The sequence below is a fragment of the Vitis riparia genome, chromosome 19 (assembly GCF_004353265.1).
Source record: "Vitis riparia cultivar Riparia Gloire de Montpellier isolate 1030 chromosome 19, EGFV_Vit.rip_1.0, whole genome shotgun sequence".
Classification (NCBI taxonomy): Eukaryota; Viridiplantae; Streptophyta; class Magnoliopsida; order Vitales; family Vitaceae; genus Vitis; species Vitis riparia.
In genome coordinates this window covers 6052077-6078242 of record NC_048449.1, presented here as the reverse complement: position 1 = coordinate 6078242, position 26166 = coordinate 6052077, and the positions used below count along the sequence as shown (strand labels likewise).

The 26166-nt window shown below is 37.4% G+C and overlaps 1 protein-coding gene across 2 annotated transcripts in view; it reads left to right on the top strand.

The window, feature by feature from the left end:
- The window catches only part of LOC117908916 (protein transport protein Sec24-like At4g32640), a 44347-nt gene extending 20204 nt beyond the window's left edge, over positions 1-24143 (top strand). For both annotated transcript variants that reach the window (XM_034822766.1, XM_034822767.1), the window contains exons 9-25: positions 2377-2457; positions 3891-3968; positions 4595-4687; positions 13198-13252; positions 15444-15520; positions 16240-16311; positions 16404-16487; positions 18316-18435; positions 18553-18621; positions 20013-20090; positions 20225-20363; positions 20559-20723; positions 21228-21373; positions 21455-21634; positions 22396-22484; positions 22613-22644; positions 23613-24143. In XM_034822766.1, coding sequence (XP_034678657.1) covers positions 2377-2457; positions 3891-3968; positions 4595-4687; positions 13198-13252; positions 15444-15520; positions 16240-16311; positions 16404-16487; positions 18316-18435; positions 18553-18621; positions 20013-20090; positions 20225-20363; positions 20559-20723; positions 21228-21373; positions 21455-21634; positions 22396-22484; positions 22613-22644; positions 23613-23719 — 1665 coding nt within the window. In that variant the 3' untranslated portion in view covers positions 23720-24143. The remainder of the gene's footprint in view (positions 1-2376; positions 2458-3890; positions 3969-4594; positions 4688-13197; positions 13253-15443; positions 15521-16239; positions 16312-16403; positions 16488-18315; positions 18436-18552; positions 18622-20012; positions 20091-20224; positions 20364-20558; positions 20724-21227; positions 21374-21454; positions 21635-22395; positions 22485-22612; positions 22645-23612) is intronic.
- Positions 24144-26166: the final 2023 nt, after the last annotated feature.

Below are 26166 nucleotides of genomic sequence, written 5' to 3'. Positions count from 1 at the left end.
AGCTACCCATGCCTCTTTCGAATTAGATAAGGCAAACAAGGACGGGAAGGTCTCACATAAGGGTTCCTCGTTGCACCACCTATCTTTCCAAAACTTCACCCTACTCCTGCTTCCCACTGCAAAGGAAGCCTTTGAATTGAACATATCCCATTGCTTCCCTATCGCTTTCCTAACCCTAACCCCATAGGGTTCTCTCAATACACCCAACCTGTAACCCCTTTCTTCCTCCTCAAACTTTCCCTTAATGATATTCTTCCACAAAGGCTCCTTTTCAGTGGAGAACCGCCAACACCACTTGCAAAGGAAGGCCTTATTCAGCAAAGAAAGGGAACGAACACCTAGGCCTCTTTTCAATTTAGCTTTGCAAACTGTTGACCACTTCACTAAGTGTAATTTGTTTTCTAAGGCCTAACCTCCCTATAGAAAATCCCTTTAGATCTGCTCTAATCTTGATCGAACAATTCTTGGGATGGTGAACAGTGACATAAAGTAGATTAGCAAGCTGGCTAGAATATTACAAAGGAAAGTGAGTCTTCCCTTTTTTGAGGTGTTGTCTCTTCCATCACATCCCAAATCACCAAAGACTTGTGCGGGGCCCCTAGGGGAAGCCCTAGGTAAGAAGTCGGCCGTTTTCCCACCTTGCAACCAATATCACAAGTTAACTCTTCCGAATTGTCCACCTCCCCCATTGAGATCATCTCACTCTTTTCCAAATTCATCTTCAACCCTGAAATAGCCTCAAATAACATGAGAAGCCAACTTAAGTGAGTGACCTACTCTTGAGAGGCCTCACCGAAAACAATTGTATCATTAGCAAAAAGGAGGAGAGAGACTTCTTCACCCCCATCCCCTTTTCCCCCAACTTTGAACCCCAAAATAAAACCTTATTCCCAGGCTTTCAAAACCAATCTACTGAGAGCTTCCATAGCAGTCACAAACAAAAAGGGGGAAAGAGGGTCCCCTTGTCTCAATCCCTTAGAGCTTCGAAAGAGTCCAGTAGGAGATCCATTAACCAAAACAAAGAGGGTGGTTGAAGAGATACACCGCTTAATCCATTATATCCATTTTTGACCAAACTCCATTTTGCCAAGAATTGCTACTAAAAAACCTCAATTCACATTATCATAAGCCTTCTTAATGTTGAGTTTACACAACCCACAAGCCCTCTTTTTTAGCATTGAGTCAACAACCTCATTTGCTATCAACATTGCATCCAAAATTTGTCTTCCCTCCACAAGGGATTCTAAAACTTGGAAACCACTTTACCAACCACTCTCTTCAGTCTATTGGGGCCAACACTTTTGCCCACAAATTATAAAGGCTTCCTACTAAACTTATTGGCCTAAAATCTTTAAGCTCATTTGCACCATTCTTCTTTGGTTTAAGCACCAAAAAAGTTGCATTTAGGCTTCAAAAAAACCTACCATGCTCATGGTACTCATTTAAAAAATTTAGCACTTCGGTTTTCACAAACTCCCAAATGAAATGCCAAAAGGCCATAAAAAAACCGTTTGGACCTGGAGCTTTGTCACCATTCGGCTCTGACAACGCGCCCAACACCTCATCCTTTGAGAAGACCCCCTCTAACTTCTTGGCCTCACCCTCCAATAACTCAAAAGGCCAAAGCAACAACTCCAGGCCTCCAATCCCCTTCTTCGGATGGAAGGGTTTGGCAGAACCCTTTGGATCACCCCTCTAAAGTGACTTTCCCTCCCCTGATCTAACCTAGACAAAGAGATTTTTTTTTGCCCTCCACACCAAGTGAATGGGCCCCCTCCCGGTGGGAGATCCCTCAGCTCTAACTCATTAATGATATCAGAAAATCTCCTCATTGGAACATTCAACCTTGAGGCACTGTTACATTCTAAAGGAAATCTTCTCATGTTTCATTTATCTTAATTAGTACATTTTTTGTTTTTGATAAAAAAAAATGTCGCATCTTTATATAGCTTGTTACTTTGTTTACAAGCTTTCATTCCTTTGCTCAATTGTTTCAGTAATGAAATTGAGCACATGAAGAAAACAGTTTTAAGGTGCATTGAGGGTTGTCGTGGAAGACCCCCAATTCTTGAGGTGCATACATCTCTTCTTAGTTCTTAGGGAACTTCCAAATTGATGGAGGTATTTATAATCCAGTTTGTTCTAAAGAGTACAGACGAAAACCTAGCCAAACAGGTATCTTGAGAGGCTGTCTTCAATATGGATGGGTATGTTTTGTATGTTTTTTTCATCCTTTCATGGTATTGATGAAACGACATGCAACTGTACCTATGGCTGGTCCATTACTGTGCTGTATCTAGGGGTTATATACTTGTACATATATAAAATAGAAGGGAGTTTTAATGGCTGACATAGTTATTACTTTTTTTGTTGCAGGAAGGTCCTCGAACAATGGTGGGAATAGCAACATTTGATTCTACAATTCATTTTTATAATCTGAAACGTGCATTACAGCAGGTAAAACGTCAAGTTGCAATTGAATCAGATTATGGCTTTGATAAATAAGGGAAAATTTATTGAATAATTAAAAAGTGAATTCATGCTAATTCTGTTCTAGTTTTTGGTTGCTGGTTAGTTGTGTCATGCATCTGTACACTCTTCAGCAATCGCAAATTATTGGTATCATCAATGGGATGCTGATTTCTGACAGGGAAGTTTGGTGTCTGATGTTAGCTGTCTGATCATGCTATGTGTAAAAATATGTCAAGGATGATAATACGATAATCTAACATTAGGATAGCCAGTGTTCCTCCCCTGACAAGGGGTGATGGTCTTTGGACAGGGGAAGGGCCTTACCTCTTCAAAATCTTTCAGTTCTTCTCCAGGTTAAGTATCCAGAGGTTATATATTTGGATGCTTAGGGGGAGCACTTTCTTGCTGTCATTTCACCTATGTCTTTTATTTATTTATTTTTGATAGGCTTCAGGTATGTCTTTTATATCCTCCTTTGTCATTAGGTTTTTGAGGGTTGAGGGGACACAAATGTTCCTATTGTCTTGAGAATTGGCTCAAGGTGCTTCCCTCTATGGTTGTAAGTGTGTAGCTTCAAGGAAGGATTAATGTTGTTGATTTCTAAAAATAGAGGTGACAATGATGTTAGGGGTAGGGTTGGCAATTGTGTTGTGTTGGGTTCATATTGTATTGAGCTAAAAAATGATAAAATTTGCTCAATGAACACAACTTGTTTAATGGTCGTGGACTTGTCTATTATATAGCTAACACAACGTTACTGTGTGACCCAGTTAGTAAATATGTTGAATTTGATTGAATTGAGTTATATTAAATTAACATGAAATTGGCACACATAATTCATTTACCCATATATTACCCTAACACGATTATGACTCAATATATTCAAGACTTCTAATTTACATAAATTATAAATTAACTTATTTTTTTAAATGATTTATTGAAAATCTGACAGTTTATAAATTAATAAAAGCCCTGTTCTATTTTTTGAAAAGAAAAAAAAATTAAAAATTAAAATCTACAACTATGCAAATAAGTTGGTCATATATAGGTTGGGTCATATTTGTGTTAACATGACATGATAATTAGATGGGTTATTTATGGATCCAATCATGATTGTTAACACGGCACGATAAGTTAATCAGGTCAAGGGTTGTGTTTGGATTGATGACTTCTACTCAAATACGACCCATTTAACAAAGTATGAATATGGCACGGACACTATTCTCTTCAATCCAGAACTATTAATTTTGTGTCATTTTTAAGTTGTATTTGTGGGTAATTCAAAAATTGTCATTTTAATGATCCCATCTTTAGCAATTTAATGATTTGATTATAACTTAACATTAATGTTCTGTGATTGAACGACACAAGCATTCATAAATTTTCTGATCAATTTGTGTTCCAATGTATGTTTGCAGCCTCTAATGCTCATTGTTCCTGATGTACAAGATGTTTACACTCCCCTCCAGACTGATGTAATTGTTCAGCTTTCTGAGGTTAGCTTTACTTTAGACTGCAAGTTTTTCAATTTTTTTTAAAATATATATGTTTCAAGTGTATTAGACTATGTTTTAGCACACACTTATGAATAATTCCCATTGGATGAACATTTGTTTTTTGCTGTTTCTGAAACAGAAAGCACAAACGCTTTTTATTTTATATATATTAGAACACTTTCTATTATATTTTCAAAATTTTGAAACAGGCAAGGCAGTACCACTTATTAACTGTACTTGCAAAACAAAAGACAAGCACGCACATTTCATCATCACATGACAGGAAAATTTTAAGAAATTGTATAAAATTGTCTTTTATAATGTCGAAAAAACATGTGTGAATCACTTTTTCTTTTTTGAAATCTCTCTCTCCTCTCTCTCTCTCTCTCTCTCTCTCTCTCTCTCTCCCAAATATGAGAAAACACCATAATCCAACATCATGTTGCCGAGTTTGACAAATAAAAAGTGAAAATGTAAGAACCAAACAAGGTTCTTTAAGATTTTCTTAAATTCTGTTTTTAAAAACAATAAACAGAAAATAGAACTCTATCCAATAGTCTATTTCCTTTTTTAAGGAAACTGCAAATGGTTCTAATTAAATTTGTTGTTTTGTTTCGAGGATTTAGTGTCGTCAACATTTAGAGCTGTTACTGGAAAACATACCAACCATGTTTCAGAATAATAGAACTGCTGAATCAGCCTTCGGTGCGGCAATCCAGGTATGCTATTCTGTAGTAGGTAATTATATATTCTAGTGGTGCATGATGCATGCAATGCAAATTAAAATGTGAAACATATCATTTTGGGTATAGAAATGTCTTAAAAATGTATCATGGAGTGTAAACCAGATTTGGCATTTAATAATAATCACACTTTCACATAAAATGCAACTGAACCATATACCAAGGTGCAAAAATCTCTGTACAAACTGGTGCGACTCAGTTGAGTCGTATCATTGTATCTTCCTAGGCCATGCTTGGTATTGGACTGATAACTGAGTTCAATATCAGTAGTCTTGGCACGATTCCCTTGAAGATTGGGAGAGCACTCTGAGATGATGCAAAGACTGAGCTATTTGGGCAATGGAGAAGACAATGATGTCAGTGCTCCTGGAGAAATAAACAGTGAAGAAGAGGAGAAGATCAAAAGCCATGAAAATGAAGATTTGAAGGAGAGAGAGTACGTTTGGTACCCTTTGTTTGCATCTTTATCCTTCAATTTAGACTTGAGCTTTTGCATCTTCATGGCTGATTCATCTTCACTGAAGAGCTTTCAGACCTTAGAGAGGAAATTGAGCGTATTTGGAAGTGAAAATGGCTATTTGTGCAGATAATGGGGATGGGTATTTGATGGGCTATTTGAGTTTAAATGGTAACAGGTATTTGATGGGTATTTGGGTTTAAATGGTGAGGGGTATTTGATGGGAATTTGGGTATGGACGATGGATATTTTTTTTTGGATAATTAGTATTTGAAGGTATTTATGATTTAATGGATAATGTCAATTTGATTGAAATTGAGACTAAATAAAATGGATAATGGATGTCTTGGTTTATATGAAAAAAATAGGATATGAATATTGATATAGAAATTGGCAATTAATGGATTGGGGTATTAAAAAATATATTAAATTTTTATGTTTATTCAAATAAAAATAAAATTAATAAAATTCTTAATTTTATAGTTGTTTTATTTTGAATATGGTTGATAAGAAAAATAAAGTTTATTTTTTTAAAGATGATTCATGGTTTTAAAATGGTTGTATTTTTTAATGGTTGAAAATGTATGTTAAAATTTTGAAAATAATTATTTTAAATGAATTTCTTATATTGAAAACAAATTCCTTTTTATTATTTACATCTTTTATTTTTTGAAGATAAGAAAAAAATATTTAGCATGAGGTCACTAAATAAAAAAGTTTGAAATTCTTAATATTGTTATAGATCATTCCAAGGCATTCTGCTATTACCATTTGAATAATGTTACATATAAGAGGAATTTATCTTATTAAATTTTTTGTCTATCTAATTGTATTTATTTTTGTGATAATTTTCGAAACTCTTTTTAGAACTTCTTTGATCTTTTAAATGGTATATTTTGCATATTGCCCAATACCAATTCGAGATGCCAAGACCAATGTGCCTTAGAACTTTCTAACTCAATGATCGATACCATGACTTTGAACCTTGCTGCATACCATCTTGTTGGATACTTGTCAATGTCAATAAAGTATTTAAGATATGCCAGAGTATCTTTGGGAATCCCTATAGTTATATTGATATTTCCACTATGAATTTGAACCTTACCATTCTTGTTAATATCAATATTTTGTTCCTTGGTCCAACTGCTTCGAGTTAGCTTTATGAACCTTTTTTTTAGCTATTCCTTGCTATCTAGGAAATGAATTGTGTAACACTTCTTATATCTGGTGGGTCCAACTCAAGTCAGGAAATCCTGGTAAGCCAATATGTGGAAAAATGAAATCTTAAAAAAAGACAAAAAAAAAAAAGAAAAGAAAAAAAAAAGAAGAAAATAAAAACCTAATGAAAGTATAAAATTCTTTTTTTTTTTATATAAGTGAGCGCAAATATATTAAGAGGCAAAAAGCCACAAAGCATACAGAAAGTATACATAGTAGCCTAAGCAAAAACAAAAGAACAAACACTCACCACCCCTTAAGGAACGGCAAGCCATTCCAAAAAACCTAAAAGTGAAGAGGACTTCTCTCCCATATACACCCTAGCCCAACTCCACAAGTTACAAACAAAAGAATTTTTCAACTTTCGAATAGCTAGAGAGCCCCCTCTGAAAGCTAATCTATTTCTTTCCTTCCAGACCGTTCAAAAAATAAACAACGGAATGGAAGTCCAAATCATTTTCCTCTTTTTCCCCACAAAAGGGCCCTTCCAACTAAATAACATCTCTTTGACCGTCTTTGGGAACACCCAATTAGCCCCAAACAAGGCCAAGACAATCTACCAGAGAACCCTTACAACTATACAGTGTAAAAGAATATGATTTACATTTTCCTCTTCACAACCACACAAAAAACACCGATTTGGAAGATGCCAGCCCCTTCTTTGAAGCCTATCCAAAGTTAGGACCTTCTCCCAAGCAGCCTCCCAAGCAAAAAAAACAACTTTGGTTGGGACCTTGTCCACCCAAATGCTCTTTTTCGGGAAGGTAATGACATTAGGGCCTGTCAACAGCTTGTAAGCATCTCTAATCCGAAAAAGGCCGTGTCCCCCTCCTTTCTATATCATCGAGTCCTCTTCAGGAGAAATCTTCAAATCCCTCAGCATATGAAACAACTCTCCTAAAGCGTCCAGCTCCCAATCATTAGAGTTTCTAGAGAGTCTTATGTTCCAACCTCCTTGGCCAAGGCTAGAATCCCACATCTCATTTACCGAGGCATTTATTTTGGCCGTCAAGGCAAACAACTGGGGAAAAGTTTGGGACAACGCCTCATTGCCGCACCACTGGTTAGTCCAAAAATGAACCTTGGTCCCCTTTCCCACTTTGAACTCTATATTATCCCAACACCAATACGACTCCTTCAAGATATCCTTCCAAACCCCCACCCCAAACGTTCCGCGAGCCTCATTAGTTCTCCAACCAAAACCCTCATGGCCATACTTCACCCCTATCACCTTCTTCCAAAGGATTTCTTTTTCAAAGGCGAATCTCCAAATCCATTTGCCCAACAAGGCCTTATTCAGAAGATCAATCTTCCGAATACCTAGACCCCCTCTCTCTTTTTGGGTGCACACCACCTCCCAATTGATTAAATGGATTTTTCTTTCCAGGCTTCCCCCTCCCCAAAGAAAATTCCTTTGTAATTTTTCGAGCCTTTTTGCAACTAGCTTGGGCATACGAAAGAGAGACAATTGGTAAATAGGTATACTGGCCAGAGTGCTCTTAATGAGAGTAATCCTCCCGCCCTTTGACAAATATTGTCTTTTCCAAAGGGCTAGCCTTCTTCTCATTCTTACTTCAACCCTGTCCCACATAGTCGTGGTCTTGTGATTGGCTCCCAGGGGCAGCCCCAAATAAACAGAAGAAAGGGCCCCCACTTTATGCCCTATCTCCACAGCCAACTCGTCAATGTCTTCAACCTCCCCAATCGGAATTACTTCACTCTTAGCTAGGTTTATTTTAAGACCAGAGGCTGCCTCAAACCACGCCAAAATCCAGCTTAGATAGGTAAGGCGATCTTGCCTTGCTTCACAAAAGATAATAGTGTCATCAGCAAATAATAAGTGGGATACATTCATCTCCATCCGCCCCCCTCCCCTTCTCCCCCCTCGAAGACTACAGTCGGAAATGAATCCCCCATCAACAGCCCTTCTTAAAAGCGCACTTAGCACTTCCATACCCAACACAAAGAGTTAGGGGGAGAGTGGATCTCCTTGGCATAACCCCCTGGAATTGGAAAAATAACCTGCTGGCACCCCATTAGCCAGAATAGAAAAATTTGCAGTTGAAATACACCATCATATCCACTCCATCCACCGAACCCCAAAACCCATCTTGTGCATGACCTTCATGAGGAATTTCCAATTAATGCTATCATAGGCTTTTTCAATATCCAATTTACAAATCAGCCCGTTCTCTTTACGTTTATGCCAAAAGTCAATCACCTCATTGGCTATGAGTGAGGCATCCAAAATCTGTCTTCCCTTCACAAAAGCATTTTGGTCCGCAGAAACCACATTGTCTAAAACCTCCTTAAGTCTATTGGCTAACACTTTGGCCAAGAGCTTATACAATCCCCCAAGCAGACTAATGAGCCTGAAATCCCCCAGGTCATCAGCCCTCCCTTTCTTAGGAATGAGGACTAGGAAAGTAGAATTGAGACTCTTAGCAAAGGACTTCTCATCAAAAAACTCCTTGAACAAATCCACAATCTCCTCCTTCACGAAATCCCAATAAGATTGCTAAAAGGCCATTGTGAATCCATCCGGGCCTGGAGCCTTATCTCCATTCATTCCCATCAGAGCCGCATGAATATCTTCCTCAGTGAATGACTGTCCCAAGCCTTCAGATTCAACATGGTTTAACCTTTGAAGATGCAATCCCCTCAATATCAGCTTTCCAAGTTGGCTCCTCTGACAACAGCTGCTGAAAAGCATTCACAACCCCCTCTCTTACCTCTTGCTCCTCCTCCAGCCACCTCCCATTGATTTTAATCTTTTCCATGGAATTATTTCTTCTATGGGCATTAGCCATCCGGTGAAAGAACCCAGTGTTCTTATCTCCTTCCTTAAGCCACAGCTCCCTAGACAATTGTCTCCAATGCGTTTCTTCCAAAAGCACCCATTTTTTGAAGACATCCTTAGCTTCTTTTTTCAACTCCGTCTCTCTTTCAGTTAGGCTCCTATCACTCTCCACCCCATCCCAAAATTTTACTTGTTGCAGTGCTAAGTTTTTATTGACTTCCAACCTTCCAAACACATCCCTGTTCCATACTTTGATTTTATCCTTCAAGACCTTCAACTTTGTAGCCAATCTAAAGTTGGCCCTCCCTCTCCCCCCCGCCTCCTACCACCAACCCTGAAGAAGCTCCTTAAACCCATCAACTTTGAGCCACATATTTTCGAACCTAAACGGGGAATGGCCCCTTCTGATCCCTCCACTTTTCAGCAAGATGGGAAAATGGTCAGAGGTGGGTTTGGGAAGCCTACATTGTATAACCTCACTGAAGCAGTCAAGCCATTCTTGGGTCACTAGAAAACGGTCCAGTCTAGCCCAAGATTGATTATTCCTGCCCTCACTCCAAGAAGCCACCCCCCCTTGCATAGGAAGATCCAGGAGCTCTAATTCGTCCACCACCTGAGCAAATCTTCTCATGGCGTTAGTCAGCCTCCCCTGATTACTCCTTTCCCATTGGGATAGGGTAACATTGAAATCGCCCCCTAAGCACCAAGGGTCATCCCAGATGCCCCTTATAGCCCCTAGCTCCCCCCAAAGAGTCTCCCTTTCATCTTTGGAAAACGGCCCATACACTCCTGTGAAGATCCAGGCCTTCCCATCTTCTACATTCCTAAGTCTGCAAGAGATTGAGTATTGCCCCATCTCCATCTCAAGGACCTCCAGGGTTCTTTTGTCTCAGCATATCAGAATCCCCCCCGCGGCTCCCTGAGCACCCATGGCACCCCAATCAAGGAACCTCCTCCCGGAGCCCAAACTCCTCACTAGACCCTCTGTCATTGACTGAATTTTCGTTTCCTGGACACAAAACAAATCAACCTTCTGGCTTCTAATCATGGCCTTAATCACTTTCCTTTTAGAGCTATCATTGGCTCCGCGCACGTTCCAACTCAAAAGCCTTATCTTCATTGGACTTCCATAATCTGGCACCCTCTTCCTTGCATAGTACACTTTTTCTTCTTCCCCCCTCATAATTGACTGAACATTCAAGTCTTTTCAACTCTCTTTCAAATCTCGATTTCTCTAACAGGACTTTGCTGTGAACTCTTTCCCTCTTCCTAATTTTAACTAGGAACTCCAAGATATCTTTCTCTAGTCCCTCTGTCGAGAATCCCAGAAACTGACTGAATCTAGCCAAATCACTTTCCTCCCAGCTTGCTTCCACCCATCCTTTCTTCTTGAGGCATAGATCGGGCAAGGCACAAAGCCTCTCTGCTCTCTTCCATACTATCATTACTGATCTCTATCATTTCCCAACACTTCCCTTCGACCTGCTCTGTAGACCCAAATCCATTGCGCGGTATATGAGTAGCCCCCTGGGTTATGTCCAGTAGAGCCCCAGAAGGGTCGAAAAACTCCCCCAAGGGAGTCCAACCAAAAATAGAAGAGGGGAAAGAAGGAGGGTCAAAAACCACCATTCCAGACGAGGAAAGGGCGTTATCATACCTTGCAACTTCCTCCAGCAGGGCACAATCGGTCCTAGAGGTCCCCTCCGGCTAAGTCTCGTCCTCAGAAAGCCCCCACAATCCATCCCTCACCCAGAAAGGGGAAATAGCCGCGTTTGTGCCCCTCATTGGGCTTTGGCCACTCTCCACAACTGAACGGCCCTCCTCTGCCTGGGCCTTAACCATAACTAAAGAAAATGGGGCTTGGTTGTCTAGCCCAGCCGTCTGAAGAAGCCCCGAAGACTTGGCCCGCTCAGTGGGCTTCCAAATCCCAGGATCGACCGGCCCATTAACATTTGGGAGGTTCGATAAAGGAGCGAGCCCAGTGGGTTTAGAAGCCTTAAACCGCCGAGAGGGCTCTGCTTGGCCCAACTATGCAAGCCCACCCGAGACTTGTGGCCCACCTGGAAGCCCGTCGCCGCTCCAAACAGGGTCCGTGACTTGCCCCGACCCGTTGGACTGACCCCGCGTCCCATCGGCAGTCAGCAGGAGGGCCTCGAGCCTCAAGCCTTCCTTCGCCTCCCTCACACGCTCGCTCGCGCGTGTACATGCTTCACCCCCAACCTCCTCTCCCGTTGCGACGACCTTCCCTCTCTTGCCAGTCGTCGTCACTTTCATAACTGGTCTGACTTCCCACCATAGAGTTACCGAATAGCATAACTCTTCAACCCAGACCTCCACTGCATTGGGAAGTGCCTCACCGTTCTGCTTCACCAAAAGCCGAGTCCACTGTAACTCCTCCATTTTCTCCGTTTGAGAGTCAATCGCGAGAAATCCCCCACACGCCTCCCCTATCCTCCTCAAGATGTCCCGCTCCCACAGGGAAACGGGTAAACCTACCACCCACACCCAGGCTTCACTGTTGTTCTCCCCTGCCCTCAGGCATCCCGTCTCTGGCCTCCATTTCTCCAATTGAAGAAATATCCCCCCAACCCAGATACTTCCAAGTTTAGAGGCTTGCTCAGCTTTTGTCAAAAGTTCAAACTCCATTAATACCTTGCCCCTCTCCATTTTTGCTAACCCTAGGTTTCCCTTCAGACTCCAGATTCTCGCTAACTGGATTCCCCACCCTCTGAGATCGTCCCCCTTTGCCGCGCTAGGGTTCCATGTCCCAACCACACAGTGGTCTAGTTTGTTTAAATTCCGACCCACTTCCTTCTTTGTGACCTCTACCCTTACTGCTACTCTCTCTTTGCCCCTCGACATGTTTGTCACTTCCGCAAATGTTTTCGCCATGTTTGGCTTCGAGCGTGGCTCTTCTTCCTTCTGACTTTTCATACCTCTGTCTGCACATCCTGAACACCGTAATGTCTCCACCATTGAGGCCCAACCACCCTTTGCTCCTCTTCCTTTGGGGATGAAGATGCTAAACCTCTTTCTCTCCGAATCCACAACACCCAGATGGAGAAAGCAACCCCCTCTATTATAGTCGCGCATCAGAGAGTAATCCCTCCCATTTTCCTACCACTTTCTTACCCATTTAACCATCCTCACATCCTCACTGCTCAGAATCAGGCACTCGAGGACTATCCCAAGGCTCGCCGGTCCCAGCCTAACCCACGATGAAATCCCTCCTTTCCTTTCCATGATTGTGGCTTGCAATCTACCTCTCCTCTCCTCCACCTCAACCTCGAACGTTTTCAATTCCATTCCGAAGCCACCCTTCCTGACATTCTTCCCAGGCCTCGCATGGCCCTCGCCCTCCACAATCTCGGTCACTCTCAGGGGGTCACGCACTTCGCCGACGCTCTCACTCTCTCTTGCGCTCTCACTCTCTCTAACCCTCTCTCTCTCCTCCATTAAAGTATAAAATTCTTCTAACACAACTAATTCAAATCAATCTTTGAGTTTACTTACTTTGTACTTGGGTACCATTCTCCTTATCTTTGAGCGCCTTCAAACATATTTGCTTTTCCTATGAAAAAAAAAAGAATTGCTGTGCAAGTTAGTATATTAGATGTACATGAGCATTTGAAAATTGATGGTTTCAAAGGCCCAGATAGCTCGATTTGATGATTGATTGACCTCAGTTTTAACACAATGAGCTTTAAAAAATGAGCTGAGATGAAGGCAGTAATGCAGTGTATGGTGCTTGGTGCAGTGAAAAATGCTAAAATGATAGTTTCTGAGGTTTATTATTATCTGATGAAAATGGGCTTGATAAATAAAATATATTTCTTTGCATTCATTCGATTACACGAGTTTCTTCTTGCTGTAGTCTGTAGATGTCAGCCAGTGCAGTGAAAATTGTGAAACTTAGTCAGTATATCTTGTTCGCACGTGCATATAGGTTGATGGATATTTAAATATTCATACATGTTTTTTGATAGTCACATTATTCTGTTCATACTTCAGGCTGCTTTCTTAGCGATGAAGAGTACTGGAGGAAAACTTCTGGTGTTTCAGTCAGGCAAGCTTGCAAACTTATATTAAATCTGTGTCTTGTGTAATTAAATCATAAATTTGTATGCCATACTTATTTTGTGTTGATGAATTAGTATCGGTTACATCTCTAGTTGTCTTTTTTATCAGACATCGAAGTTTTCTATCTAACTTCATTAGGTCTGTAGCTGCAAACATCATATGTTTCAACTAGGTGCCTATCACATTCTGATGTTGCAGTCGCATGCTGAATCAGATACACAAAGATCATGTTGATGGATGGTCTTGGGGGAAAATTTTGAAGGGGTTCAATCTTTGTTGTTGCTGTCTTCCCTCCTAATTCATAGGCAAGAGGTATCAACTAAAATATGTCTAGGGCGAGCAACCATAATGCCTAAAGAGTATACAAAGAACTTCACAAGGCAGAACGAACTCGGGAAAATTGAGAAAAGGAATCTTTTCCACCTTCAATGAATCCATGGACCATGCAAACAAAGAATTTAGACTTTTTTAAAGGCCTGCTTAGAACCTTTATTTTTTATAACTAAAGAACCTTCTAAGGCCAAGCCCTTAGGACTTTCTATGGGGACCCAAATCTTAGGGTACTGACTACGCCAACAACCAACACCAGGTAAATTAGGGTATTTAACCAGTGGCAGGATTCAAACCAGAACCACACGCCTCTACCACACATCTTAGCATTCACCCTAACCAACTGGGCCACCTTGGCGGGCTTTAGAGTTTGTAATATCTTAAAAAATCCTTCTGTTCTGCTTTCCACAAGTCCCACATCAAACATGAAATTGTTGTCCTCCGTGTCATTAAGTGCCTTTTGCTGAAAAAACTGTCATGCCTACTAAACATAAGTTGTAGGCCCTATGATAATGGATGAGAAATGTGGTTGGCTGACTCCTCCATATATACGAACAATACCAATTAGCCAATTGCCAACTCCCTTGGAATTGGACTAGTCATCAAAATCTTCTTCCAAACCCACCCACCACCCCAATCCACCTCTCCTCTCTACAGAAAGCTAGGAGACTGACCTTCAAAGGGCCCTGGAACCCGAAACTTCTTTGTCAGAAAGGTGTTTGATCCTCCTGGAGACAATGGCTTACAAAAGGACTTTGCATAGCTCTGCACCAATCTCTGTTGTTGGTTGTCTTGTTAATGAATTGCTTTGAACTTTACAGCCAAGATCCCTAATGGCAATCTGTTGGTGAACAGATCACCAAATCATATCTTCCAATGTAGAAGAACTAGGCATTGTTTTGGAATTGGAAAATAGTGTGTATATGTTCACACACAGATAAATATTTATAGAGAAGCATCTGACCTAAGAATGCCTTGACACTGACTATTCTCACAGTCCTTCACAACCTTAGACTATTCTCACAGTCCTTCACACCAATCTCTGTTTTTTATGCTTCTGATTAGTTGCTTTTAACCTTAGAACCAAGAAACTAATGGGAATTTGATGGTGAAGAGATCATCAAATCATATCTTTCAAATATTGATCTAGACATTCTTTTGGAATTATAAAACAGCATGTGTATGTGTGTGCATGCATGCATGTATGTATGTATGATACTAAAAGGATTGCATAACCAAGAAAGGTCAGACTTGCTAAAAATTTCTAGATGAAAGGAATAGATTCAACTTAGATGGGTTGTATATTGTTCTCTTAATAATAGATCATCTTCTGGAAATTTAAGCCATGGGATTAATATGAAATAAAATATTATTGAATACACCAACATCACAGGTTTAAATTGATCTAGGAAATCCATATTGGTAGATAAGCTGATTAGCAATGTCATATTTCAAACTTTAATAATGATGTTGTTTTGAGGATATTATCATTACCCGTGTTTTGGATTTTATTTAATGCAACAAAAGTTGCTGTCATTTGAATAGTTCATACTAATTCTACAGTTTCTTCTTTGCAGTATTTTGAGTTATTTATTTGTAACGTATTCTTACTAGATTCCCTAAACTCGAATACTTTCCACATCCCAATAACCAAGGTTCCTTTTGAATTTAAGAACCTAAACAACATCATCTTGAATTTTGACATGTTTTTTCACAGTATTATGTTAAAGCTAGCATTTCAAATGAATTTGTCTGTTCTCTTTTATTTCATCTTTTAGCTCCATAGTATGCTATTGAAATTTATTTATTGAAGTATTCTGATGATTATACCACTATGTTGTGTACAGTCTTGCCTTCAGTTGGCATTGGAGCCCTTTCTGCCAGAGAGGCTGAAGGAAGAACTAATATCACTGCAGGGGAGAAGGTATGCATTTCTTGTATAATCAGTCCCTCCTCCCATCTGTTTCCGTTGGGAATTATGAAACTGCACCAATCCTCATTTTACTGCATGAGATGGTCATTTGCCTACACATCAGTCCCTATACCCTAATTTGTGCACATCTGAGGAAGAGAACTGCTATACTAGATTGGTCCTCACGAAATGTTCTTCTCAAAGGACTTAGTTACTTCACTGTAATGAAGTATAAACTTTGTAAATACCCTGGATGGATCTAACTACCCTAAATTTCGTAAATAAAAAGTGATTTTCCTTCTTATCTAATATTGTTCTGTTTTAAGGAGGCAATGTTTTTAATTTCCACAAACTTCTTCTGTCCATTTCTTTTATCTAGTTTTATGTGTATCTTCTATAATTAGCAGGTTTAATTTTTTCCCTTGTTTTCAGTTGTTGCAGTTCCATGTCAATTTGCTTAGCGCATGGAGGGGCATGATATATTCGTTATGTTATCATGCTGTGTTTTTCCCTGAATATATGTGTGTGTGTTATTAAATTTTATATTTTTAATCTCTATAATCAATTGTTCAGCTGGTTCTTCTTGTTCTTTTGCCTCCACTGTGATAGTTCTCAGTTTCCTATCAAGTTTTGTGGGTTCATTTGTCTCTTTCAACATAAATCATTTGGTATTATGAAAATTTTATATTGTGGTTTCAGAATGAAGTTTTTTGTTTATTACTTTATTTCAGGAGGCCCATAAATTACTCCAACCAGCAGACAAAACTCTGAAAACAATGGCAATTGAATTTGCTGAGTATCAGGTAAAGCAATTAGTTTTATTATGATTCTGATTGGGTTATGATTTGAGTACTCATAGATTTATGTAAATCTTTATGTCTTAAACATTTTTCAGGTCTGTGTTGATGTATTTATTACTACCCAAACCTATGTAGATATTGCATCTATCGCTGTCATCCCAAGAACTACAGGAGGACAGGTACCGTTGAGTGACTCATATCTTATGCCATACTGTGTTGTCAAATAAGTTGATGTAACTGTGGGTACTTGATGGTCCCATGTTTTAACAGATCTTGAGTGCTAGCTAGTTACAGCTGTCTATTTTGTTTCTTGAAAGTGTATATTTCAGATATGTGTTGACAAAAGCAGGACAGATAATTGTAATCGTTCTGTTTTACTCTGTTACACATTTTTTTATTTGTCTTTCTTTGATATGCAAAGAATATGTATCAAACAGGCACCTAAGGAAAAAAGGGGAGGTGCAACTCAATTGCTGAATGTATGCAAAGTATCAATTTTTTTGCACAATTTCTTAGAAGAGTCAGCAAGATGGAATATACCAATTATAATACCTGAACTGAAAACCTATTCCTAGTTAGCTCACTGAATGCTGGAGTAGCCCAGTCTGTTTCAGAACTGGATATAGTCAAAACATGCAACATAGATCATGGTAACTTAGCACTGTTTTCTTCTTGAAAATGTGATTTTGGGGAAGTATGTGCCCTTTAAACGTTGTAAACTTCTTTTCTAGATGCATACATGGTTTTCCAAACTACATGATGACATTGAACATCAAGTTTGCATTTATGATCTGCCTGTCCTATTTCACTTTCTCTGGCCTGGATGTCCTTTCACCTATCTCAAGGCCACAAGTAATTTGCATCCTTCCTTGCCTGTTTATACTCTGCTGGACATCAAAGGAATGATAAACCTTAATATTAAAAGAAGTTCATGGAGCTTGTGTCCTAGATGTGTGGATTCCTAATTTTGAGTATTTGAAGGAAAAAAAGTAAAACATCTAAAGTAAAACATCTCTCTTTGATATTTCAAATCACATATAGGTGGAATTTGGCCATGAACTCCATAAAAGGGGAAAACATTTGCATTCACTTGCACATCCCTAGTCCTTTGGCTCCAAATCCTTTTCTTCCTCCAGCACTCCCTAGTTTTGTGGTTTCCATCTTCCGTATGTGTTATCCTGCTCTGGACTTTTGTCTCATCTCTCAATTTGTGGTTTGCAATTTTCTTGTGCTCTATCTTGCTCTCAACTTCTATCATATCTTAATTCTTGCCTTTGTAGATTGGTTGGGTTCTTGTTGAGGGAGGGAGTAGTTTTTTTTTTTCCCCTCTTTTTTGTTTTGCCTTTTGACACTCATTGTGTATGTCCTGTGTACTCTCTTGCGTTAATTGCTCTTTTAATGCCTTCTTTTATTTATCAAAAAAAAAAAAAAATCATCATCTCTCTCTCTCTCTCTCTCTCTCTCTCTCTCTATATATATATATATATATATATATATATATTTGTGTGTGTGTGTGCGCACACACACACACACACTTGAATTGCCACTTTGAGGGCCCTTTTGGCATTGAATTGGTGCTGAAATACGTTCTTATGGAAAAGGGCAACATATTTTGCCAAAGTTAAGATATTTGTAAAGATGCGAGAAGTACTCTATTCTATCTTGTATGAGAATGTTAATGACAGTTTTCTTAAAACACATGGGGATTCTTCACAGGTCATGTTTGCTCCAAACACTGGTAATCCTCCCAAACCAATCCAATTGGAGTTGTGTATACTTTTTTCTCCATTTCATTTCTTTTTTTGTGGCTCTTTATCATCCATCCATGGTTGAAATTGTACAATCAGATGCAAAATTTTCAACATTCCAATTTTATAGAACTTGGATATATCCAAACCAAGACTTAATCTTTTATGGTCCTAAGGTTCTATTTTTAAGACTTGCTCCATTTTTAGAACTTGCTCTCATAGATAAGAGGTTAATGCAAACTGTTGCCCTCACTTTCAGGTGTATTATTATTACCCCTTCTCAGCCCTTTCTGATCCTGCTAAGCTTTACAATGACCTTAGATGGAACATCACAAAGCCCCAAGGTTTTGAGGCAGTGATGCGTGTCAGATGCAGCCAGGTAATTTCTTTTGTTGTATGAACTTTAGTTGCTTGATTCCTTTCTTTTGTATGATAATTAGCTTTTTTTATCTTTGATCTGAGCTATACAAATTAATTTCTTTTCCATCTTTTACAGGGTCTTCAAGTTCAAGAGTACTCTGGAAACTTTTGCAGACGCATTCCAACAGATGTTGACTTACCTGGGGTTTGTATATCTCTTACAGAATATTTGGTTATTCTTATGCAACCTAGTGGTGCTTTTCATTCTTTTTCATAGTTGAGTTTTATTGAACCATAGTGTAATGTTAGCCAGACTTGAGTGTGATCATGGTTTTATTTTCTAATATAATTTGAGGGGATTTTGTTAGCTGGCGTTTTATTATTGAGCTATGTAACCTTATTCCCCCCATTTCATGGGTTTTAGTATTATATGACATTCGAGGCATGGACACAAGAAGCAATGTGTGCTACTTGCTAAGACACACTGTTTCTTTCTTTTTTTCCTTTTATTTTTTATCCCATAATACACAATAAAGGTAAATTTCACTGACCTCCCCTTTGATTTAAAAATAAGGGAGGTATTCGATAAAATTTCAAACTAATGGTGGCTAGGTGTATTTAGCCCAAACCTCATGGGAGGTGAATGAAATTAGTCTAATATAATAATATATTAGATATAACACACTAACAAAATGTATTAGTGTGACCTATATGATGCATTCACAGTTTGCCAAAATTTATAAAAACATTAGAATATTACTTTAAAGTATGATTGGAATGATATGTTGACTGTGTGAAATCATTAGAGTATTAACCTAAAGCAATATCCTATAAAAAATTTCTCAATCTATGCAACACAATGCATGATACAGAATATAGAGAAATCAGTACAATATGATAATGATACACAACACGATTCAAGACTGAGAGTTAGGATACAATATGATACATGTTTTGATTACCATCTGTGGTTTTCCATTTGAGTTGTCTCAAAATTGTGCTAGACCAAATCTCAAGCCAAAAATGATGGCCCTAATGCCATTGTAGACTAAAACTTTTTCTTAGTGCTTTTGTCAAAGAAGTTTATGTCCACAATAGCTGATTTTATTGAAGAAGTTTCTGCGTCATTCAAGTTAAGATAATATGTATACTACTTGTAGTTTAGCTTTGTCCTTTTGTGTCTTCTTTAGGTGATCCACTGAATGTTTAGTTTGTTATGGTGGTTAACTTTGGTTGATTTGCTGCAGAAATGTCTGAATCCTAGTTTATTGGTCATTTGATTGATTTCATGACCATTCTTGTATATTAAAATTTTCTCCCTTGCATAGCTCAATTTTCAAGTAGGGGCAGCCTATCAAAATGAAAATTTCAATCAGAGATCAGTACAGATCACATTTTCTTTGTTGTAAAGCTTTATGGATGCTTTTTGAGAACAGTTCTGGTGTTGACTTAATTGTTTCTGTGTTACCTTTGCTCTCTTCTTCCATTTTCTTGTTTTCTTCTCCTATTGCTACTAATTTATTTGATTTGAAAAATTGGAGTTTGCTTGTTTATATAGATCTGTGATGTCTCTAACCGAGCCTTCCTGTTGTGCAGATTGACTGTGACAAAGCTATCATGGTAACATTAAAACATGACGATAAGTTGCAGGATGGCTCTGAATGTGCTTTTCAGGTACAAACTACTTTTCTCTGCAATCTCTGCCAAGTTTTGAATCCTCATGTTGCTTATTACCTTGTTAAGCTTGTTAGTATAGAGTAAATTATCACTCTTAACCATTTAATTATATTATGTTTGTCTTTGTCCAGTGTGCCCTTCTTTACACCACTGTTTATGGCCAAAGAAGAATTCGAGTTACTACTCTCTCTCTACCATGTACAAGTATGCTAAGTAATTTGTTCCGCTCAGCCGACTTGGATACTCAATTTGCATGTTTTCTGAAGCAAGGTATCTGATTCTATGTTGTATTTCTGCCCTTGCTCTGTGGATCTTACTGCCTTTATGATGTGCATTTACCCAGTTTATGATGATTAATTTTCTCATTCAACATCCAATGCTAGTGGGAATGATATCTTCTTTCTTCTGTAATTTCAGAATACAATACATAGTTCATAATTCTAATTTTTATGTGAACCTGTGCAGCGGCAAGTGAAATTCCTTCAACACCACTCTCACAAGTTAGGGAGCAAGTGACGAACCTTTGCATCAACATTCTGCATTCATATCGTAAATTTTGTGCAACAGTATCATCATCTGGACAACTAATTCTTCCTGAGGCACTTAAACTTCTGCCTTTATACACCCTTGGTATGTCCCTTGCTGCTTATAATTTTGGTGATAGAACTTCCATTTTAGTCTAAGAAGTGTGTGAAATACATATTCTATTGAAGGCACCTTTTTTAGAGTTGGCTAGGATAACATATTGTCTTAAAAGATGGATCAGTTGGTGATGCTGAACCATCACCACATGTCCTTTAAGTGATCTTAGTGTGACTGAAGCTTAATTCCTTTTTCCCCGTCTTTTGTTACTTCCATACAACATCAAATCTTTGGAGCTTATTTTTAAAATTGCGATGCTTAATTAAATGCTTGTTGACAACCTAAAATTAGATGAGTTTTTTTTTTTTTCTTCTCAGAACTTTATTCCCCTTCCCCTCAACCCCCCTCCCTTTTTTTTCTTTGTAATCATGTTATTTATCAAAGCTTGGCATCGCCCTTTATTGACCAAAAACTGTAGAAGATATATAACATAAGTCTTCTCAGAAAAGATGTTCTACAGGAATTGATTATTATTCTTCTCTCGCTTTTTAGCATTGATCAAAAGTATTGGACTGCGAACTGATGGGAGAATAGATGATCGGTCATTTTGGATCAATTATGTTTCCCCACTTTCTACTCCTCTGGCAATACCTCTGGTGTACCCAAGGATGATGGCTATCCATGACCTTAATTCACATGTAAGGGTGTTGTATCGTTTTATGCTTGTTTCTGTTTTAATATGCTCTAAAACCATTGTCGTCTTTCTTCTGAACTGACAGGAAGGGGACAGGCCTCTTATTCCTCCTACAATTCCACTTTCCAGTGAGCATGTTAGTGATGATGGAATCTATCTACTGGAGAATGGTGATGATTGTTTGATTTATATTGGGAATTCGGTGAATCCAGATATCATGCAACAACTGTTTGGCATTTCCTCGGTTGACGTAATTCCTAGTCAGGTAGTTTATTTCATTTATTTATTTATTTATTTGAAGTAATTGTTGGACAGATATTATTAATTATTGTTTTGAACATTTTGAATATTACCCTAAGAATCATAGCATTGAGCACTTGAACTTGACACATGATGAGGTTCAGGAATTTCTTAAGATGATCTAGAATTTAAATCACTCAATCTAACAATCTTGATTATCAGATGAATTTGTTAACTCTGATCTGAAAACCTCATGTAGCCTTTTACTTTGTCTTTCTGAGAACTTTCCAATCTAAAGGCATGAAATAAGATGGTCCCAGAATCATGTGAGGATTTTGATCCTTTACCGTATCTTTTTTCTTTTTCCTTCAATCGGTAAAATATTTTTTTGCCCTTGGTAGGAGTCAAACTTGAAATCTCCTATAACCCTGCTGCAACCCATACCACAATTGCAGCCGTAAGGATGAACTATTTACTACATTTTAATAATAAATAAGCTACGTTGATTATTGGCTTACAATTTCGATTATTAAGTATACTGCTAAAAGAGTGCTTATGGATGTCCATATTCATATTTTCCTTTCTTCCTAATGATGAAATGTTAAGGTTCCTTCTATGATTTAGCTTAGAATTGTAGAGGATCAGAATTTCTAACAAGTGATAGTATGTAGCCACAAGATTCATTTTCTGGGGGACCTGGCTGTCCAACTTGTCTTTTTTAACTTCCTCATATTCATGTATTGTTGGTGTTGTGTCATTTTTAACCTCTTTTCTTTTCTTGTTTAGTTTGTGCTGCAGCAGTATGACAATCCCTTATCAAAGAAACTAAATGAACTGGTAAATGAGATAAGGCGCCAAAGATGTTCATACCTCCGGTACGAATGATATTGTTTAAAGAAGGATCTTACAGCATTTTCATAATTAAATATAATTTCCTATTTGGTTTAGGTTTGTTGATTGTAAATTATTTATGTTTCTAAATTTTATTTTTATTTTCTTGCAGCATAAAATTATGCAGAAAAGGAGATGCGTCAGGTCAGTCAATTAAAACAACCCTCTACGAAAATTACAATGAAATTAAGACTGGTGTGTTTGTGTGTCTATACACAGTGAACCAAAATATCATCAGATTATTCCACTCAATGTGACCTGTGTCATCCACTATTCTCTTTCATCCAAAATTATTTGAAAAGAAATCTTTAGTGCTGTCTGCATGTCCCATGAAAATTAAACCTTCCCATTTAAATTATGCACATTATTTGAGATGAGTCTGTCATGTTTCTCCGTGGATTTAAAAGGGGAAAAAGCTTTTTCTGTTATTTTATTGTTGATCACAATAGGGTGTTTTAATGATTACAAGGAGGGTCTCAATGTCATTGCACTAGAACAGGCTTCATGCAAACTAGGGCTCAACTGCATTGACAGTTGGACAAAGCACAATAGATTGAACCTGAAGATTCGGTTGTTTTTAAGCATTATTAGCATTACTATGATCATTTAGTGTTTATTCTGGTGATCTAATTTTCACTACCAATTTGAATGTTCAGTTGCCATATGAGGCAGAATGGAAAATTTTCATTTTCATGGATGCCCAGATTCTGACTCCCACTAATAAAAATATAAGGGGGACTTGCAAGACATTCAGATTGTTTTAATTAGCAAATTATAGTCTGGATTGCTTACTTTAGTCACTTGGGACCAACGTCTGGTCTTTCATGGAGCAGTAGGTAGTGGAATTGGGATATGGATCAAACTACCTGATGTTAAAGACACTTTCCTGTTTCATGCCTGCAGAACTTCTCTTACATTATCTTTTTATATGTAAAACTGAAGTGCCTTTTTTATTTTTATTTTTTATTATAGTATATGAACTTGTTTCATATCCAAGTAGGGGTGTGGGAGGTAAATGTGTGATCAAGTGCCATGTCATTTTGAATTGTATGAAAATGTGATTTTGTTATGACTAACTTAATTCAACCTGTGTTTGTCCTTTCTGTACAAAGGGATGCTCTTCTTCTCATTTATGGTCGAAGACAAGACTGCAATTGGACTCTCCTATGTTGAATTTCTAGTACATATCCATCGGCAAATCCAGATCAAAATGTCTTGATCAATTTATGCGTCTTTGGCGGGTTTACAAGCTGTGATGGCCCACACATATAGTTTGAAATGAAAGAGAGAAAAATGAGGCTGTGTTCTAGGAAATGTGCTTGAAGAGTCGACACCTCATCATGCATTGTTTTGTTGTGGAAGCAAAGCTGAGCTTGAGTTTTGATGTAATGGGTTGGAGTTAAATAGGTGTAGCTGTATTTACAGTTGTCAGTGGTGGTTAATAAATAAGTACAGGACATACATTTATCCTTCTAGATTCTGCTGGCTGTTTCTGGCCATTTTTCCCATTTTGTTTTCTTGCCATTGCTTGTGTACTGTTATTCTGTTGAAGACACACAGAAACCATAAACAACAAAAAGAAAAAAATTATAGACCGATTGGGTGTTATTCAAATAGATGGCCTGTAATTTTATTTTATTTTATTCCATTTCTTTTGTAACTGTGGCCTGCAGTCGATATGGTCAACAAATATTTAAATCCTTAAGTCTTAAGTGAAATGCGAAGGCACTAACTAGGAGTAGCAGCTACTACTATTGTAGTGAAAAGATATGGAATGCTACTTTTTACCTGCCGGGCAATTGCAGATGTTTGCAGATGTTGATCCAACAACTGTGAGCCACGGATCTTCCAGGTAATTAGTTCTTGTAACTTCAAATATTAAGCATATGTAGAATTAATTACTACTATATTCCGTTAAAGGTCTACAATTCGACCACTTCTACATCTGAAAGAACACTTTTCAGATTTTGCATTCCTAGAAGGAAGTAATACACTTGTTGATTAATTACCTGACTAAAGGATGATAAAATGTACCAATGGTTTGGTCATTTCTTGTGAAAAAAATAGGCATGTACTTATAGGGGTGAGAAAGTTTGATACGATTGGTTAAAATGCCTCAAATCCTCAAATCCAACACCCTTTTAAAATGTTACTTATCTCTCCCTTAATTTAAACTCCACATTTACCCATTAAGAAAATTTATAAAATTTTAAGTCATGACTATATGTTTAATCAATCTTTTATTTTGTAGTGTTTCGATTAATGGTATATTATTCTTTGTAGTGATTATATATATTTTTTGAGTTTTAAATTATTTTTAAAAATCATTAGTGATAATTTAAAAATTATTAGTCTCACTAATAAATTCTTGATTTAAAATTCATCTGTCTTGTAAAAAAACTTGGAAAAATATGATTTTATGAGAAAGAAAAATAATAAAGTCATTTTAAACTAATTTTTATTCATAATTTTTTTGTATTTATTGGATCCTTATTTAAGTTCTAAATGGGATTAGCCAACCGTTCCTAATATAAATTTTAGTTTTCATAATTTCTACATTAATCTCTTATCAAGCCCTTATATTAAATGATATTTTATTGCTAAATATAAAAAATTTATATACATTTGTTCTTTAATTGCTTATATAATATAGGAATATTATTGCAAACATACATATTAAAATTTTTTAGTTTAAAGTTATAGATGTCAAGAAAAAAAAAAACAAAAAAAAATGTATTTATTTATTTAAAAAATATCACAAGGGACAAATTAATATTTGAAAATAATTAAAATAACTATTCTGATCGGATTTCAAAATTGCAATTCCTTTAGTATTATATTTCTTAATTAAAAAATCTTAAAATTATTTTATATGACAAAATATCTAAGAAGAAGAAAATAAAAGACAAAAAGAAAGGGAAAGTAGATATCTATGGAATAATGGGTTTTTTGTTTTAGTTCTTCCATTTTATTTGATTTTCATATTTGGGATTTATATAATTGTGGATTTTGAATAAAAATCAATAATGTTTATCTTTTTAATTAATTATTTTATTCAACAACCAGACATGATATTAATTCAGAATATTTTGTGCATGAGCACATTTGAGGAATAAAACATAGTAAAAGTTTTCTTTGTGATTTTTTTCTCCACACAACTTTGATTGAGAGTTGATTTTGAAAAATGTGGAGTTATATTCACTGTTAGGAATTTGAGGCTAATCCAAACTATGGTAATCACCCTGGGGGAGTAAATAGGATAATGGTCTCTTTTTACAAATTTAAACTATGCATAAATAAGAGACAATTATATGCAAATATATGATAAACAAAATAAACACAATTGCATATAATTTAAAAGAGTTAGGGAAGAGAGAGTGCAAACACGAGAGTTTATAGTGGTTCGGCACTTCCTTACCTACGTCCACTCTCCTCAACCTCCTAACCGAGTGAGGGTTCCACTATCTTGAATCTTCAACCAAGCTTCCAATCTCTTTACAATTGGATTATGGTTCCAATTCACCCTCTTGGACTTTTGGCTCCAAGCACCCTTTACACTTCTCAAGAGTTATCCCACTCTTGAACAACCTCTCAAGTGATACCCCTCACTTGAGAAAATTCCTCTCAAAGATATATAAAGATTGATCTCACAAAAATCCTAGTAAT